The 13,680-nt window shown below is 60.5% G+C and overlaps 1 protein-coding gene across 33 annotated transcripts in view; it reads left to right on the plus strand.

The window, feature by feature from the left end:
• The window catches only part of NCOR2 (nuclear receptor corepressor 2), a 224,483-nt gene that overhangs the window by 157,272 nt on the left and 53,531 nt on the right, over nt 1-13,680 (plus strand). For all 33 annotated transcript variants that reach the window (XM_089894358.1, XM_089894378.1, XM_089894383.1 and 30 more), the window contains one exon: nt 9,089-9,231. In XM_089894358.1, the coding sequence (XP_089750484.1) occupies nt 9,089-9,231 (143 nt within the window). The remainder of the gene's footprint in view (nt 1-9,088; nt 9,232-13,680) is intronic.

Here is a 13,680-nt window from a genome sequence, read left to right on the forward strand (position 1 = left end):
CAGAAGCGCTTACAGGGGTGGTGACTTAGACACACTGAGTTCCCTGTCACTGTTTGTAATGATAACCAACTCCTCAGCCTTGTGACCCTGGCCCATCCCTGTCTTGGCCTCATTTTCCCTCATCCTCCAAAATGAGGCTGGGATGCCATCACCGAGGGGCATTATAAGAGTGGCATGAGCCATATTCGTGCAGTCCTTGGCATACAGTACGTGCTCAGAAGTGGCAGGCCTGCAGTTCAGCACAGACTCTGGAGCCTTTCTTCCTGGGTTTGAGTCCCAGCTCTGTCCCTTGTGGGTGTGTGACGCTGACCAGTGCCTGCGCTTCCCGGGGCCGCAGGGAAGGGGCTGGAGGTGAGCGACCTGCTGAGCAAGCATAGAATGACATTTGGAGGCGGTTTCACAGCGCTGGGGAAGGGTCCTTGGGCTGACACCCAAAGCACGGAATAACATTAAGTAACACTGTCAAGTACTTGTCGGTACGCCTGGGTACCAGGTACAGCTAAGGGCGTTATGTGTATCAAGTCACTTCATCCCCACTCACCTTATGAGGCAGATGCTATGACTAGTTTCCTTATCCAGATGATGAAATTGAGACCGAGAGAGGTTAAGTGAGCTGCCCAAGGTCACACAGCTGTTAATTGGTGGAGCTGGGATTTGAACTCACGCACTCTAGTTACAGAATGGGAATGGGGCTGGTGTGAGGTTTGGATGAGTGGGTCCATGGGCCTGGCTACTATTAATCAGATAACGAGAGAGGGAAGGGCCTCCCAGCAAAGGAATAGCATGTGCAAAGGCCCTGTGGCAAGGGCAGCGTGGTCAAGTAAGAAGCTAGTAAAACCCAGAGAACGAGAGGAAGAGAGGCAAAGAATGGAGAGGCCGTCGGGAGGGCCACCCCTCACCCCCCGGCCTTACCAGCTGTGGGATAGAGTTTGGCTGTTACTCTGAGAGCATGGGGAAGACCATTGCATGGGGAGGAGTGGGACAGGGGACAGGATGGCTGCAGGGTTCCAGGTTGGCAGGTGGGCACCTGCTCCTTCCTTTGTGCTTGGAGTGAGGGCTGCCTGTCCTGGGGCTCCTACCAAGTGAGGACTGAGCATGTGCAGGGCAGCCTCAGGGAGCTGGCTGCCTGCCCTCGGGCCCAGCGCCATGCTGGGCAGGCACTAGGCTGGGATGTGAGGCTCTAGTTCCCCTGGGAAAGGTCAGCCTGGCCTGGCTTGCAGTCTCGACCCAGCTGTGTGGGAGGCCCAGGGCTCTGCTGGCAGCTCCTACTGGTCTCCAGCCCCCTTCTCTGGTGGACAGGGAACCAGCTTTGGAGGGGGCAGGGAAGCCCCCAGGCACACCATTCCAGACCAGAAATAGGCACTGGCCCAGCTCCTGGCCACCAGCCCCTCCCTGGCCTCGAGTGGCCTGCCTGGTGAGGAGGGAGAAGGCGAGGTGTGCGGCCCCAGAGTAGGGTGCTGCAGGGACCAGGATCTGGTGGCCCCATGCAAGGCCTGTCGGGCCGGATGGAGCCCAGGTGGACCCCGAACTCTCCCCCAGTAACTTCAGGCTGTCTCTGCCTGCAGGGGGACCGAGGGAGAAACCACGAATTGCTTTGCACCTCCAAAACGCTTGTTGTGCACACTGGCTGGTTTAATTAGTTTTCACGGATGAAGAGTCTGAGGCTTGGGGAGGGGAGGTGTGAGTCCCCAGCCTTGGAACTTGGAAATGTGGGGCCTACCATCCACGTGTCTATCATCAAAGCCTCATGCCGTCCTCACTGCAGGGACCAAGGGAGAGCGATGGCCTCTGTGCTTGGACAGCCGTGCACCTGCCCACCGGCGCTCACGACGGGCGGCGTGGCGCTGTGGTTAGCGCACAGGGCTGGAGGCTGATGCACCAGGGGTGCTGGGTCACTTCTGAGTACAGGCATCAGGGAGCGCCCAGCAGGAGACGGGGCCAGCGCCTGGAGCGGGGACTGAGGACAGTTGATGTACAGGAGCGGGGCGGCCTTAAAGGTTGTCAGAAGGGACCCTGCAGCATCCCGGGGCTGGCATCAGTGGGGAGCTGTCGCCATCTCCGGCTGGAGAGAGACTGCTGAGCTTTGTCTTGGGTGCGCGCTCTCCCGACCTGGATGCTTCTGACGTGTGGGAAACAGGCCACTGTGATGGCTCAGAAGGAGGAGAGAGTCGGGGTTTCTGCATGAGCGCGGGGGACAGCCAGACACCAGGGCAAGCTCCAGGCCACTCTCTTGTTCCTTGTCAGCACCCTGGAAGGTAAAGTCAAGCATCTCCCAGCCCACCTGCACTCCCAGGGGCAAAATCCACACGTGGGCGTTCCAGTTGGTGCTTCCTCAGGGAAAGAGCCCCCTGGTAGGTTACACAGCAGTGATGATGTCTGTTACCACGTGGTGGCTGCTGGCTGGTTCCAGCATTTTGCACGAATGATATTACTTAATCCTCCCAAGGGACCCTCAAGGCGAGTTCTCCATATTTGCGAACGCACATGTGCGTGCACACACACACATGTACACACACAACATGCACACACACGCACACACATGCACACGCACACACATGCACACGCACACGTGCACACGCACACACGCCTTGTGCTTCACAGATGGGAAGACTGAGGCCCAAGGGGGCAGTGAGCTGGGGCTTGCCCAGCAAATAACATAGAGCTGCTTGGTCCTGGGAGCAAACCACTTGGCTGTGCTCTATGGGAAAACTTGACATTGAACACATAACATGGCATTTTTCCTACAGTGGTAGGGTGTCGGGTCGCACACAGGTGATTTTTTTTTTTCATCTTAATAGGTGATCATGTATTGGGAGATCATTGGCTTTGATCGTGTATTGGGAGATCATTGGCTTTGATCGTGTATTGGGAGATCATTGGCTTTGATCGTGTATTGGGAGATCATTGGCTTTGATCGTGTATTGGGAGATCATTGGCTTTGATCGTGTATTGGGAGATCACATCGTCACTGTGATTTGCAGATGTAATAGCTGAAGCTGAGGCTTATGTAGGCACCGAGACTTATTTTGAAAAGGGTAGACGGAAAGAAAAGTTAACTTGGACTTACTTGGAAGGTAAGTCCAAGTTCAGGTGTGAAGTTGTCTGGCCGAATCCCCTCGGGGACTGGCGGGACTGTCAGAGGTTCAGATACACAGTAGGCTCCTGGCAAGGTCGCCAACCAAGGGCTGGGTCCAAGTCAAACCCACCCAGGGCTTGGAGTTTCCAAAATAAGGAAGTGGCATGACTCAGAACTAAGTCTGCTGGATTTTCCCCCCCCTCCTTTGACAGTGTTTTAGGCAGAAAATCTTGTTTTGCAAACTGGAGTTTCTCTTGGAAAGTGGCATTTGGCGGGAGGGGTGTGGATATGTCCCTCTTGTAGGCGGCCTGTGCTTCTTCATGAAGGGAACAGAAAACTTCAGGGCTGGCTGGGGTAATGGGGAGCGAGTGTTTCGGGGGGGGGCGAGGAGGGGGTGGGGGACGCTGGTTTCCCGAGGGAGCAGCTGTGACATTCCCAGGATGCAGATGGGTGACAGTGTGGTGACTGCAGGTGCTAGAAAGACTCCTCCTGCCCCCAGGTTATCAGAACTCACCCGTGGCGGGGGCGGGGTGGGGGGGAGGTTGGCTACTGGTACAGGTTCGAAGACCCCAGAGGTGAGAGCTGCCTACAGCAGGGACCCTGAGCGGGTGGCAGCGTGCGGAGGCACAGAACAGGGACGAGGCCTTTCTGGGGGCCAGTGTACGTGAGCTGAGGAGGGTGAGTCACTGCTCCCGTGAGAACAGTTCGTCCCGGGCCCCCAGACAGTGTATGGGAAGCTCCCCACCGAGCGTAGCCAGGACGGCCAGAGTGGGCTGGCCAAGCCTCCACACGCCACCGCGCAGAGAAGCCCCTCTCACTGGCACCTCTGCGGCCACCCCCTGCTCCTTCGCCTCATTCCGCGCTCCACGTCTGTGACTCAGACCTCCTGGCTTGACTTCCTGTCTTGGTCAATTTCACTTACCAGTTCCCGCCTCTTGACACTTCAGAGCGAAACTCCTTCCTTAGGAATTAGGAGTGAGGTCAGGGAATCCAGACCACAGGGGATGTCGGCAGAATCTGCCGCCTGGGGCACCTGCACAGAGTGTGTGTGGAGAGAGGCGGGCACTCCCTGACGTGTCTTCTGGGGAGGGGAGGGCCCAGGACCCCCCCGGGGGATAAGCTGCTCAGCTCCCTCCTCTCTTTGGAGCTCCTAATTGGGAGCCCCAGAGAGGTAGCGGAGATGCCTGGGGGGGATGCCCAGAGGGCTCCCAAACCCAGATACCCAGGGTGTCTGGAGTTTTGTCCATTTGCCTAATGCCTCCTGCACGCCTAGCAGTTGTGGGTGCAGAGACACGGCTGTCCACGACCAGTGGAGCCAAGGAGCTAATTTCAGGGAGTGATAAGTGCTCTGGAGATAACAAAACCCCATGATGGCAGGGTGGCTGGGAGGACGACTGTGGAGAGAGTGGTCAGGGAAGGCTTCTCTTGAGGAGGTATCACTTGAAGCTGAGAACTGAAGGAAGACAGAAGGAGAGCTGTGAAAAAGCCATGCAGGCAGCAGGGACAGTGAGTGCAAATGTCCTGGGGCACATCCAAGGGCTGGGCAGAAAAGGTTCCAGTGGCTGGAGCGAGGGGAGAGGTAGGAAGCAGGCTGGACAGCGGGGCAGGACTGGCTCTGCAGAGCCTCATGCACCACGCTGAGGCCTTTGGATTTTATTCCAAGAGCTTTGGGTCATCATTGGAAGATTTGAAGCAGAGGAGTGACACGACTGGATTGGCATCCTTAAAAGCCGTCTTGGGCCTCCCTTGCAGAGAACGGATCATGGGACTCAGGCAGGACGTCCGGGATCCCTGATGTGGTTGGGATCTGTTGCCTGCCCTGGAGGGTGTGCCCCAGGGCCCGGGGCGAGGGCTGGGGGGCAAAGCAGGGGTATCAGGGTGCTTCAGAGACCTGTGGCCTGTCGTTCCTTGGGTTTCTTGGGCAGGATGGAAAGGCTGAGGGCTGAAGGGACAAGCAGGTCAGTGACCCCGGAGTTGGAGAAATCGGTCGTGACCTGGATCTCGCTCCAAAGTTCAACTCAGTTAACTTTCAACCTCCTGGGAGCTGCCTGGGGCATCCATAGCAGGTGTTTGTATGGGGCGCGGGCTGACCCAGTCGTCACGGATATCTCAGAGAGGGAAGAAAGAGGCCGCCGTAGTCCCAAGACCCTCGGGGAGCAGAGAGCCCTCTGACGGGCTCCAAACCCTTCCCCCCATCCTCAGGGGTTGGAGGTCTCATTTGCACTTGGAAGAGTCCCCTCAAATTCTAAGCTTCCTCCTAGAATGCTAGGCTAGCCCTGCCCGCCCACTGCCGCCTTCCAGCCCATCCAGACCTCCAGAGCCCCCCACGGAGGGCCTGGCCACCATGGCAGCATCAGGCTGGGAGGGGGGCAGACCACAGGTGGAAGCAGCGCAGGGGAATGACAGCGGAAGAAGCTGTTTGCTCCCGGCTGCCGGGGTGGAGAAGCTCTGTTTTTCTGAACCCTCATCTGTTCTTACCGCTGCTGACGCCGCCACCGCCACGGATGGGGAGAGAGGGAGGGGGAAGCCAGTGCCAAGTTGGCCCGCCCCTTCCGAACCTGGGCTTCTGCCACACTCCCCCGCCCCTCCCGCGAGCCTCCGTCTGGAGGTCACATTCAGCCCTGACGCGTCTCGCTGGGTCAGGCAGCAGGAAGATCGGACGAGCCCTGGCGCGTAGCGAGGCTGCCGGGCGCTGCTGCCCGAGAGGCTCTGGGGTCTTTGGATTCTGCCCCGCGGGGGCGTCGGGGGTCCGGGGGCTGAGCGCCCGCGCTGGGCACATTGGTGCCCAGAGGAGCCGCTGACACTGTGCTCCCTGGTGACGCCTGGCACAGCCGACACCTTCCCGCCGCCCGCCCGCATCGGCGAAGGGCACCTCGCACACCGCAGCTTGGGGCGGGGGGGGGGGGGACGGCTCAGGGGTGGCAGCGCCGGAGGAGCCCTGGGCCACCACGGCGCGCAGCACGGAGCCGCTTCCCCGCCCTCCTCGGAGCCAGCCTCCGCCTGCCGCCCTCCCACCGCCCGGCCCCTCCCTCCTCCCTCCCTCCCTCGCGCCGTTGGACGAGAAGGATGTGAGGCCGAGCTGAGCCGCCAGCAGACGCCAGCCAGAAGCCTTGCGGAGCCGGCACCAGGGCCGCCCAGCCTCCCGCCTCCCAGCCCGCTGCTCCCAGCTCCGATCCCTGGAGCATCCTCCAAGCCGTATGTTTCCGGAAAACTTGGCGGAGGGGGAGACGCAGATGAGAGGATGTGAGTGAGTGGCTCCGGGGAGGGGACTGGGATGGGGGGGGGGACTTTGGGCCACGGTGACGGGGACCCCAGGGGAGACAGGGACCCCAGGGTGGCGGACTCGGGAGTTCTATACTCCCCCCCCCACTTTCTCCTGGTGCCCCTTCCCCTGCCTCTCAGGCTGTCGGGCTGGGGCTCTCCTGGAAGGAGGTCTGTGCTTGGGGCGAATCTTGGGGGTCTTGGTTGGCGCTTGCTCAGAGGTGCTCTCTCCAGGTAGAGGGGTGTCGGCGGGAGGGTGGGAGGGGACTTTCAGCTGGGTCTGGTCCATGTGGTCTCCGAGGCATGGCGGGGTCTAAAGTGCATCTCCCTGTGCCTGGCACCCTCAGTCTGGGGTTCCCGGGACCAGAACCAGAACCAGAAGGAAGCTCGTGCCCGTCCACTCCCACCCCAGGGACCCTAGCCAGCAATGCTAGGACATTCACCCCAGCCCTTCACACAGCAGCTAAAGAAACTGAGGCCCAGAGAGCAGAGGGGATGACGGAGACCACACAGCACGTTCTTGGCAGGGCTTCTGGACAGCTCAGTCCGGCACTCCTTCGAGAGCAGCTTTCGGGAAGGGCCGGGTGACCCCTCCACCCAGGCTCCTGCTTCTGCCACCAGTGGAGTTAAGTAGGACCCCAACCCCCCAGCCAGCTCCAAGCGCCCTCCTTATTTATGTGTTGAGTCTGTAAATGTCAACCTCGCTGAGGTTCGTACACCGCCCCCCCCCCACGCCCCGGCTCTGGGCCCTCGTCGCCCCCCCACCCCACCCCACATACCTACCCCTCAGAAGGCCCAGATGGGAGACCCGCCCTCTCCCTGCCAGGGTTCCGGCCCAGCGTGTTTGCCTGGGCTCTCTTGGCCCCGGCTGCGGAAATATAAATAAACGCGTCCCCGTCGTCCTCCGCCAGGTCCTGTGGAAGCGGCAGCTGGTGCGGGCTCAGGCGGAGGGAAAGGTCAGGGCGCTGGGTTACACTTGATCCCACGCCCCAGCCCTCCCCTCCGTGCCTGTCCTTGAGGAACCCTGAGGAGCTGCCCTGGGGCCATGTGGCCCCGTGGCCTCCGCAGGGGAGCAGGTGGCCTGTCAGTCTAGCACCCCACCCCCCAGGGCCCAGAGGCTCCAGAGCAGACAACCTGGGTCCCACGTCCACTCGGCCCCTTGGCCCACCCCATAAGCTTGTGAGTTCCTCTGATCCCTGGAGCCTCGGTTTCCCCCATCCTGCGGATGGGAAAACAGCCGTGGCCTCAACAGCAGGGAGAAGAGGGAACCAAGTCTTTGCAGGGCTCTGCAAACTCCGGGTTGCTCGGCCGTGTGACCTGGTGGTTTGTTGGTGGTGTTTTCGCTGCCGTTGTATTTCTGTGCGAGCCTTGTAGGTAGCAAGCCGCCAGCACATGTTTGAATGAATGGATGGATGGATGGATGGATGGATGAATGAATGAAAGAAAATACCGCCACACAGACTGTCCGCCCCTTACGCTCCCGCGCCCCTGAGAAACACCCGTCGTAGCCCTCCCCGCTTGCAGCTTGATTTGATTCAAGGAAAACAGCCTCAAACTTCTTCATGGGAAATCTTTCGCTAGTCCTTATGAGTCTAGCTCTGGGGCTCAGAGGCCGCTGTGTTCCCAGCACCGTGACTCAGGCTTCACGCCTGCTGCCCTCTGGGGGCCCAGTCCTGCCCCGCAGTCCCCGGAGGCCGGAGCCTCCCATCTGCCCCTCCTGCAGCCGTCAGGAAGGGGGCAGGCCCTACCTGCTCGGGCTGACCTGTCTACACAAGGCGCGCTGCCTGGAGATGCAAGGCATAAAAACGCAGAGGCGCTGGCCTGTGCGAGGCGTGTGCTGGGAGCGCTGTGGGCAGACGGGCTGAGACTCGGGGCTGGCTTCCAGGGGAGCTGGGGGAATGATGTTTCTGCAGAGCCTGGTGTCTATGGCATTGAGAACGGAAGAGGGCTTGGAGGTGCAGCTCTGGCCTGAGTTTGTGGGGATGGAGGGAACTTTCTCTGCCCTAGGTGAATTTGGGATGGGGTCTACCAGTTCCTGGGCGTTTCTCCCCACATCAGGAATCTGTGAGGCTGTGTGAGAAGCTCATGGAGATGGGGGGGTTGTGATTTGGGGGGGCAAGTCCACTCCCAGACCCTGAACCACGCCTGGTGGGCCCCGAGTCCAGGGTGGGCCTTTAGGCATCCACGGGGAGCTCTGGGTCCTGGGTGTGCCCCAGTTAACCTGGGCGCGGGGGATCCTGGGCCAGCTCACCCCAAGCCGGACTCCACCCTCCCAGCCCTGCTCACACGTTCCTTCCTTTCTCTGGCCTGGTGCGGCCGGAAAACAGCCCGTCTCCCGAGGCCTCGTCTGCAGCTGCGAGCGAGTGTCAGTGCCGGGTCAAGACAGCCAGGGGAGGAGGAGAGGTGGGGCCCCGGGCGGGGTCTGCGCCCCAGACCTCAGCCCTCAGCCCCCGAAACCCTTGACAGTGGCCTCAGCAGGGGTACACCCAGGGCTGCACCCACCTGCCCTTCCAGTTCCTAGAGCCCAGGCTGTCCCATGCAGCCCGGGGAGCCCAGGCCTCCCACACCCTTCTGGTGTCCCCCACCCCAGCCATCTCTTTCCGGAAACCTTGGACCTGTGCAGTGAGCCTGAGCCCCGGGATCAGGGCTGCTTTCGCCCAGGGCTCTGTCTGCCCTCCAGGCTGTGGGTACGGGCCCCCGCTGCCTGTCCAGCCCTCTGCCGCCCCTCACCTGCCGCCCTCCCCCACACAGGTCTCCTGGAACACGGCCGGAACTGGTCGGCCATCGCCCGGATGGTGGGCTCCAAGACGGTGTCCCAGTGTAAGAACTTCTACTTCAACTACAAGAAGAGGCAGAACCTGGATGAGATCCTGCAGCAGCACAAGCTGAAGATGGTGAGTCTCCCCACTCCCACCCCGCCACTGCCCTGTGCATCCCAGCCAGACCTGTGGGCCAGACCTGCGGGCCAGACCTGCAGCCCGGGAGCCCTGGGCGGGGAGGGGTCTGACGCCAGCTCTCTTGCCCAGGTCTCAGCCCCTCGAGGTTCCCGCTCCGTGGTCCCCCGGAAATGCTGCAGGGGTGGATCCCTGCCGTAAGCATCCCTCCTGGGTACTGCGATGCGCAGGCCCACCTCTGCCTCCCCACCTCCACCCCCCAGCACTCCTCGGTCAGACACCTCTGAGGGCCCGTAGTGCCTCTGAGGGCTCAGGGCAGGGAGGAAGGAGCTCGGTGGGCCAGGCACTGACTCCCCAGGGACTCAGGGCTGTCAGCGCATTGGAATGAAGACCCCGAGGCAGAGGAGCCCTAAGTCAGCATCTCCCACACTCCATTTGAACTCACAGTCTTAGGGCCACCCCGGGGGAGGAGTGGACAGGTCAGGCAGCAGCCGGCCCAGCCCTGGCCTCCAGGGGATTGAGAAGAGGCACGGACCTTCCCTCCTCCAGGAGCACAGACGGGGCAGGCTCGCCTCACTGAGCCCGTAAATGGTCTCCACGGAGAGGCCGCTTCCTCCGCAGCTGTTACTGGGAAGCGAGGGCCATTTGGGGGTGGCTTGTTTTTTTTCTTTTCCTTTCCTTTCCTTTTCCTTTCCTTTTCTCTCCCTGCCTCCCTCCCTCCCTTCCTTCTTTCCTTCCTCCCTCCCTCCCCCCCTTCCTTCCCTCCTTCTTTCTCTTTTTCTCTCTCTCTTTCTCTCTCTCTCCCTCCCTCCCTCCATCCCCCTCCCTTCCCCCTTTTGGGCACACTTGTGACATGCCAAGCATTGTCACCATTTCAGATCTGGGGAAACTGAGGCTCAGCCAGGCTCGTAAACAGCTGGCTTGGGCTTTGCACCCACAACTACATGACCTGCGGACGCATGCTTTTAATCGGCGGGCTGCATATTTCCCTGTAGATATGAAGGTACAAGAGGGGGACGCACAGCTCTCCACCCTCCCCGTTCCCCCTGATTGGGCTGCTTGTGCTGGGTTTAAAGTATGTGCACCCTGTCCTGGGAGGCTGAGTTGCTCCACCATGGAGCCCGCCTTGGTCCAGAGAGGACGAGCAGGCTGCCGAGGTCACACGGCATGGCAGGCGGGCCAGGGACAGAATCACCCTCTCTGAACGCTCCTTGAGCACTGTGCAGAATTTAGGGGCACCCCTCCCCAGCTCCCCACCCCCACCCCAAGCATCCTAGGCCAGAGGGGGACGCTGTGCCATGGCCCTGTGGTCAGGGCTGAGGCTGGCCGTCAGGTTTCCTTCAGCCAGGCCCCTGCCTGTGCCCGTTCCCCGTGGTGTCTGGTTAGGCTGTGCCTCCTGCCCCTTCCCCACCTGCTGTGCAGTTGGTTCCCGGTGCTCCCTGAGCTTCAGGCAGGGCCCCCTGAAACACAGGGAGCTCTGCTTTTTTCTAGAGCTTTCAGGACTCTGGTTTCGGCAGGGTGGAAGGCTCAGTGAGGGCCAAGGCCAAGGAGCGCCTGTCCGTAACACTTGCTGAGATCCCGCAGCGCAGATAGGATCCAGCTCTGTGATGGTGGTGCTGGCCGTGGTGGTGGTTGGATGGGGGCGGGATGTCGGCCTCTACACAGCAACTCAGGATTAACTGGGCTGGGAGTGCGGCCCTGAGCATCGCCCCAGGGACAGAGGGATCTTCCTGCTTCATCCCTTTCTCCCTCTGACCTGTCCTCCCTGCCTCTCCCCTCCCCCCATTCCCTGCTCAGCCCGGCCCAGCCCAGCCCAGCCCAGCCCAGCCCAGCCGGTGCCCACACACCAGCCCGCTTCGCCCAGGCTGTTGGGTTACAGGTATCTCCTCTCACAGCCTACTGGCCCCCACCTCACTTTCCAGGTTTCCTTGGGGCACGGCCCTGCTGCGCCCCTGGGGGCCCCAAAACTTGAGAGGGTGGGTTGGGGAAACAGAGATTCCAGCCAGGTGGATGGTGCAGCTTGGGCTCCAGGGCGAAAGTGGGGTCAAGCGCCAGCTTCATGACTTGGCACCTGTGTGACCTCGGGCAGCGGCTGTACCCCGTGAGCCTCAGTTTCCTCATCTGTAAAGTGGGAGAATGATAGCCTTTACCCCGAGAACTCGGGTGAAGAGCGAATGAGTTACCACATGTAAAGGACGGAGTGCCTGCCAGAGGGGGGCGCTCCATGGGGGTTAGCTGCTCTAACTACTGGTAGTAGTATCAGTATCATCATTATTTTATTTTAAAGCCACTGACCCCATTCTTCTCAGGGGCATTCAAGGTGCTCTCTTGAATAATGTGTGCAGAAACAGCCAGGGTGGGGACTGTGGGCCCAAGACACCCAGGTTCAAATCCAGATTCTGCCACTTCCTCGCTGTGTGACCTTGGGCAAGTGGCTTGTCCTCTCTGTGCCTCAGTTTCCCCACTTCTGAAATGGGGATAATTCCCACCTCAAAGAGCTGTTGTGGGAACGATTCGAGTGAACGGGTGTGAAGTGCTTAGAACTGGGCCTGGCACATCGCGAGAGAGAGCCGTAGTGGCATCATTGGTAGCAGAGGTGGTGACATCAGTAGTGATGTGCCCATGGCCGCCAGATGCCTGGCGGCTTGGGTGCCGTGTCTCCCTTGGTTGTTAACTGGGTGTAGAGCATGTCTGCTCCTGGATTGCCTGAGCGATTGATTAGTCGATGGATTGATTCATTCACTCACTCATTCAAAGAGGCAGCCGAGCACGATGGTATGGAGTAGGGCTCTGGGCTAGAGGGTTCACACCCCAGCTCTGTGGCCTCCTGACTGTTGCCCGCAGGTTCGTGGCCTTACCACTCAGCCTCAGCTGCCTCCTCTGTAAAAGGAGGTAAGACCCAGACCCACTCATAGGGTTGCTGTGAGCAGCAGAGGCTTTCGTATTTGTAAAGGGCCAGCCCCGGCCCTCGGTCTGCGCTCGATAAGTGTTGGGCGTTATCCTCATCACACACTCAGCAAGCCTTTATTGAGCACCTACTATATGCCAGGGAAGCAATGGCAGGTGCCCCGGGTATACGTGTGGGTGGGGTTTCCTGCTGGGCAGAGGAGCTGGGTCTTTCTTTAATGGACAGTGGGAGCCATTGAAGGTTTGTGAGCTGAGGGGCAACCCAGCATGGGCCGGGCTCGGGGTGGATTGTGCTGGTCTGAGTGAAGTGTAGCCAAAGCTGATAGAGACGGTCGCCCTCCTTGTCCCCAGACTCTGAACATGCCGGTGGCTGGGCAGCATCGCTGGTGGGCCGGGGAGGAGGCGAGAACAGCAGGGGGACCCCGAGGCCCAGGTTGGGCCCCTCCCCCAGACCCCTGAGGTCGCCACCATTGGCCCCGTCCTCAGGTGAAGATGCTGAGGATGGGAGGGAGACACCGCAGAGGGGGTTTGAACCCAAGTCTGTGGGAGCCCCTGGCTTCCCTTCCCGGACCCATACCTGTATTACTGGACGTGGCTCCCACAGAACTCAGCAGAGGCTGGTCCTGCTGGGAAGCAGGGGACCAGAAGGTGGGGGCCGGTGGGCCGTGTTCTGAGGCCAGCAAACAGGGGAGCCTTGCTTGTCACTTGTGGACGAGAAAGGGCTGTCGGGGAGAGTGGGACGGGTTCTCGTTCCCTGCTGACAGCGAACGAGCGGACTTAGGTTGAAGGCTGCGGAGAAAGCTCAGTGAGGGATGGGGGGCCCATCAGCCTGGGTCCGTCAGTCCTTACAGTGGCCACCCATGGTGCCTGGGTGAGTTCCCTGTCACTGGAGAATGCAAGCAGTCCTCACAAGATGCTGTCCCACACCTTCCAGACCCTGGGAGGGAGACAGGTCCTGGTGATTCCTGCTGGCCGGGCCCCGTCTGGAGCTCAGGAAGACACGTCACCCTCGGCCAGTGGAGGAAGCAGTGGGGGAGGCAGAGGGTCAGCGGGTGTCCCCTCCTGCCTTGCACCAGGCCTGGCCCGAGCGTGGCTACGGGCGACGTCAGCAGGAAGCAGGATCGGGCGGGCAGGCGGAGCGCGTCCCAGCGTTATGTAACATTTGGCACCAGTGACTTCTCCAAGGTTTTCCCTCCCCCTCCTAATGACCGAAGGTTACCCTTTTCTCCCATCTGTGAATCCAGGCTCTCGGGCTCAGCTTCCATGTTTCTCTGTCTCTGTCCATCTCAGCCCAGGCCCCGCCTTGCCTTGTTTTCCTCTGTTGCCTCTTCCGTCTGAGGCTGCACAGGCCTGCAGAGAGAGATGGTCAGACAGGGAGGTACTTGAATCTGACCTGCATTGAAGTCTGGGCTTCTTGACCCACGAGCTGTGTGATCTTGGGCAAGTGTCTCTGCCTCTCTGGGCCAGCGTCTTTGTCTATCAGGTTCATGCATCTAAATTAGTAGTTACAGAGTGTCTCTTCTGTGCCAGGCGCTGTTCCAG

This window comes from Delphinapterus leucas, chromosome 14, assembly GCF_059928025.1.
Source record: "Delphinapterus leucas isolate spDelLeu-1000000601 "Yukka" chromosome 14, BTC_Dleu_Yukka2, whole genome shotgun sequence".
Lineage (NCBI taxonomy): Eukaryota > Metazoa > Chordata > Mammalia > Artiodactyla > Monodontidae > Delphinapterus > Delphinapterus leucas.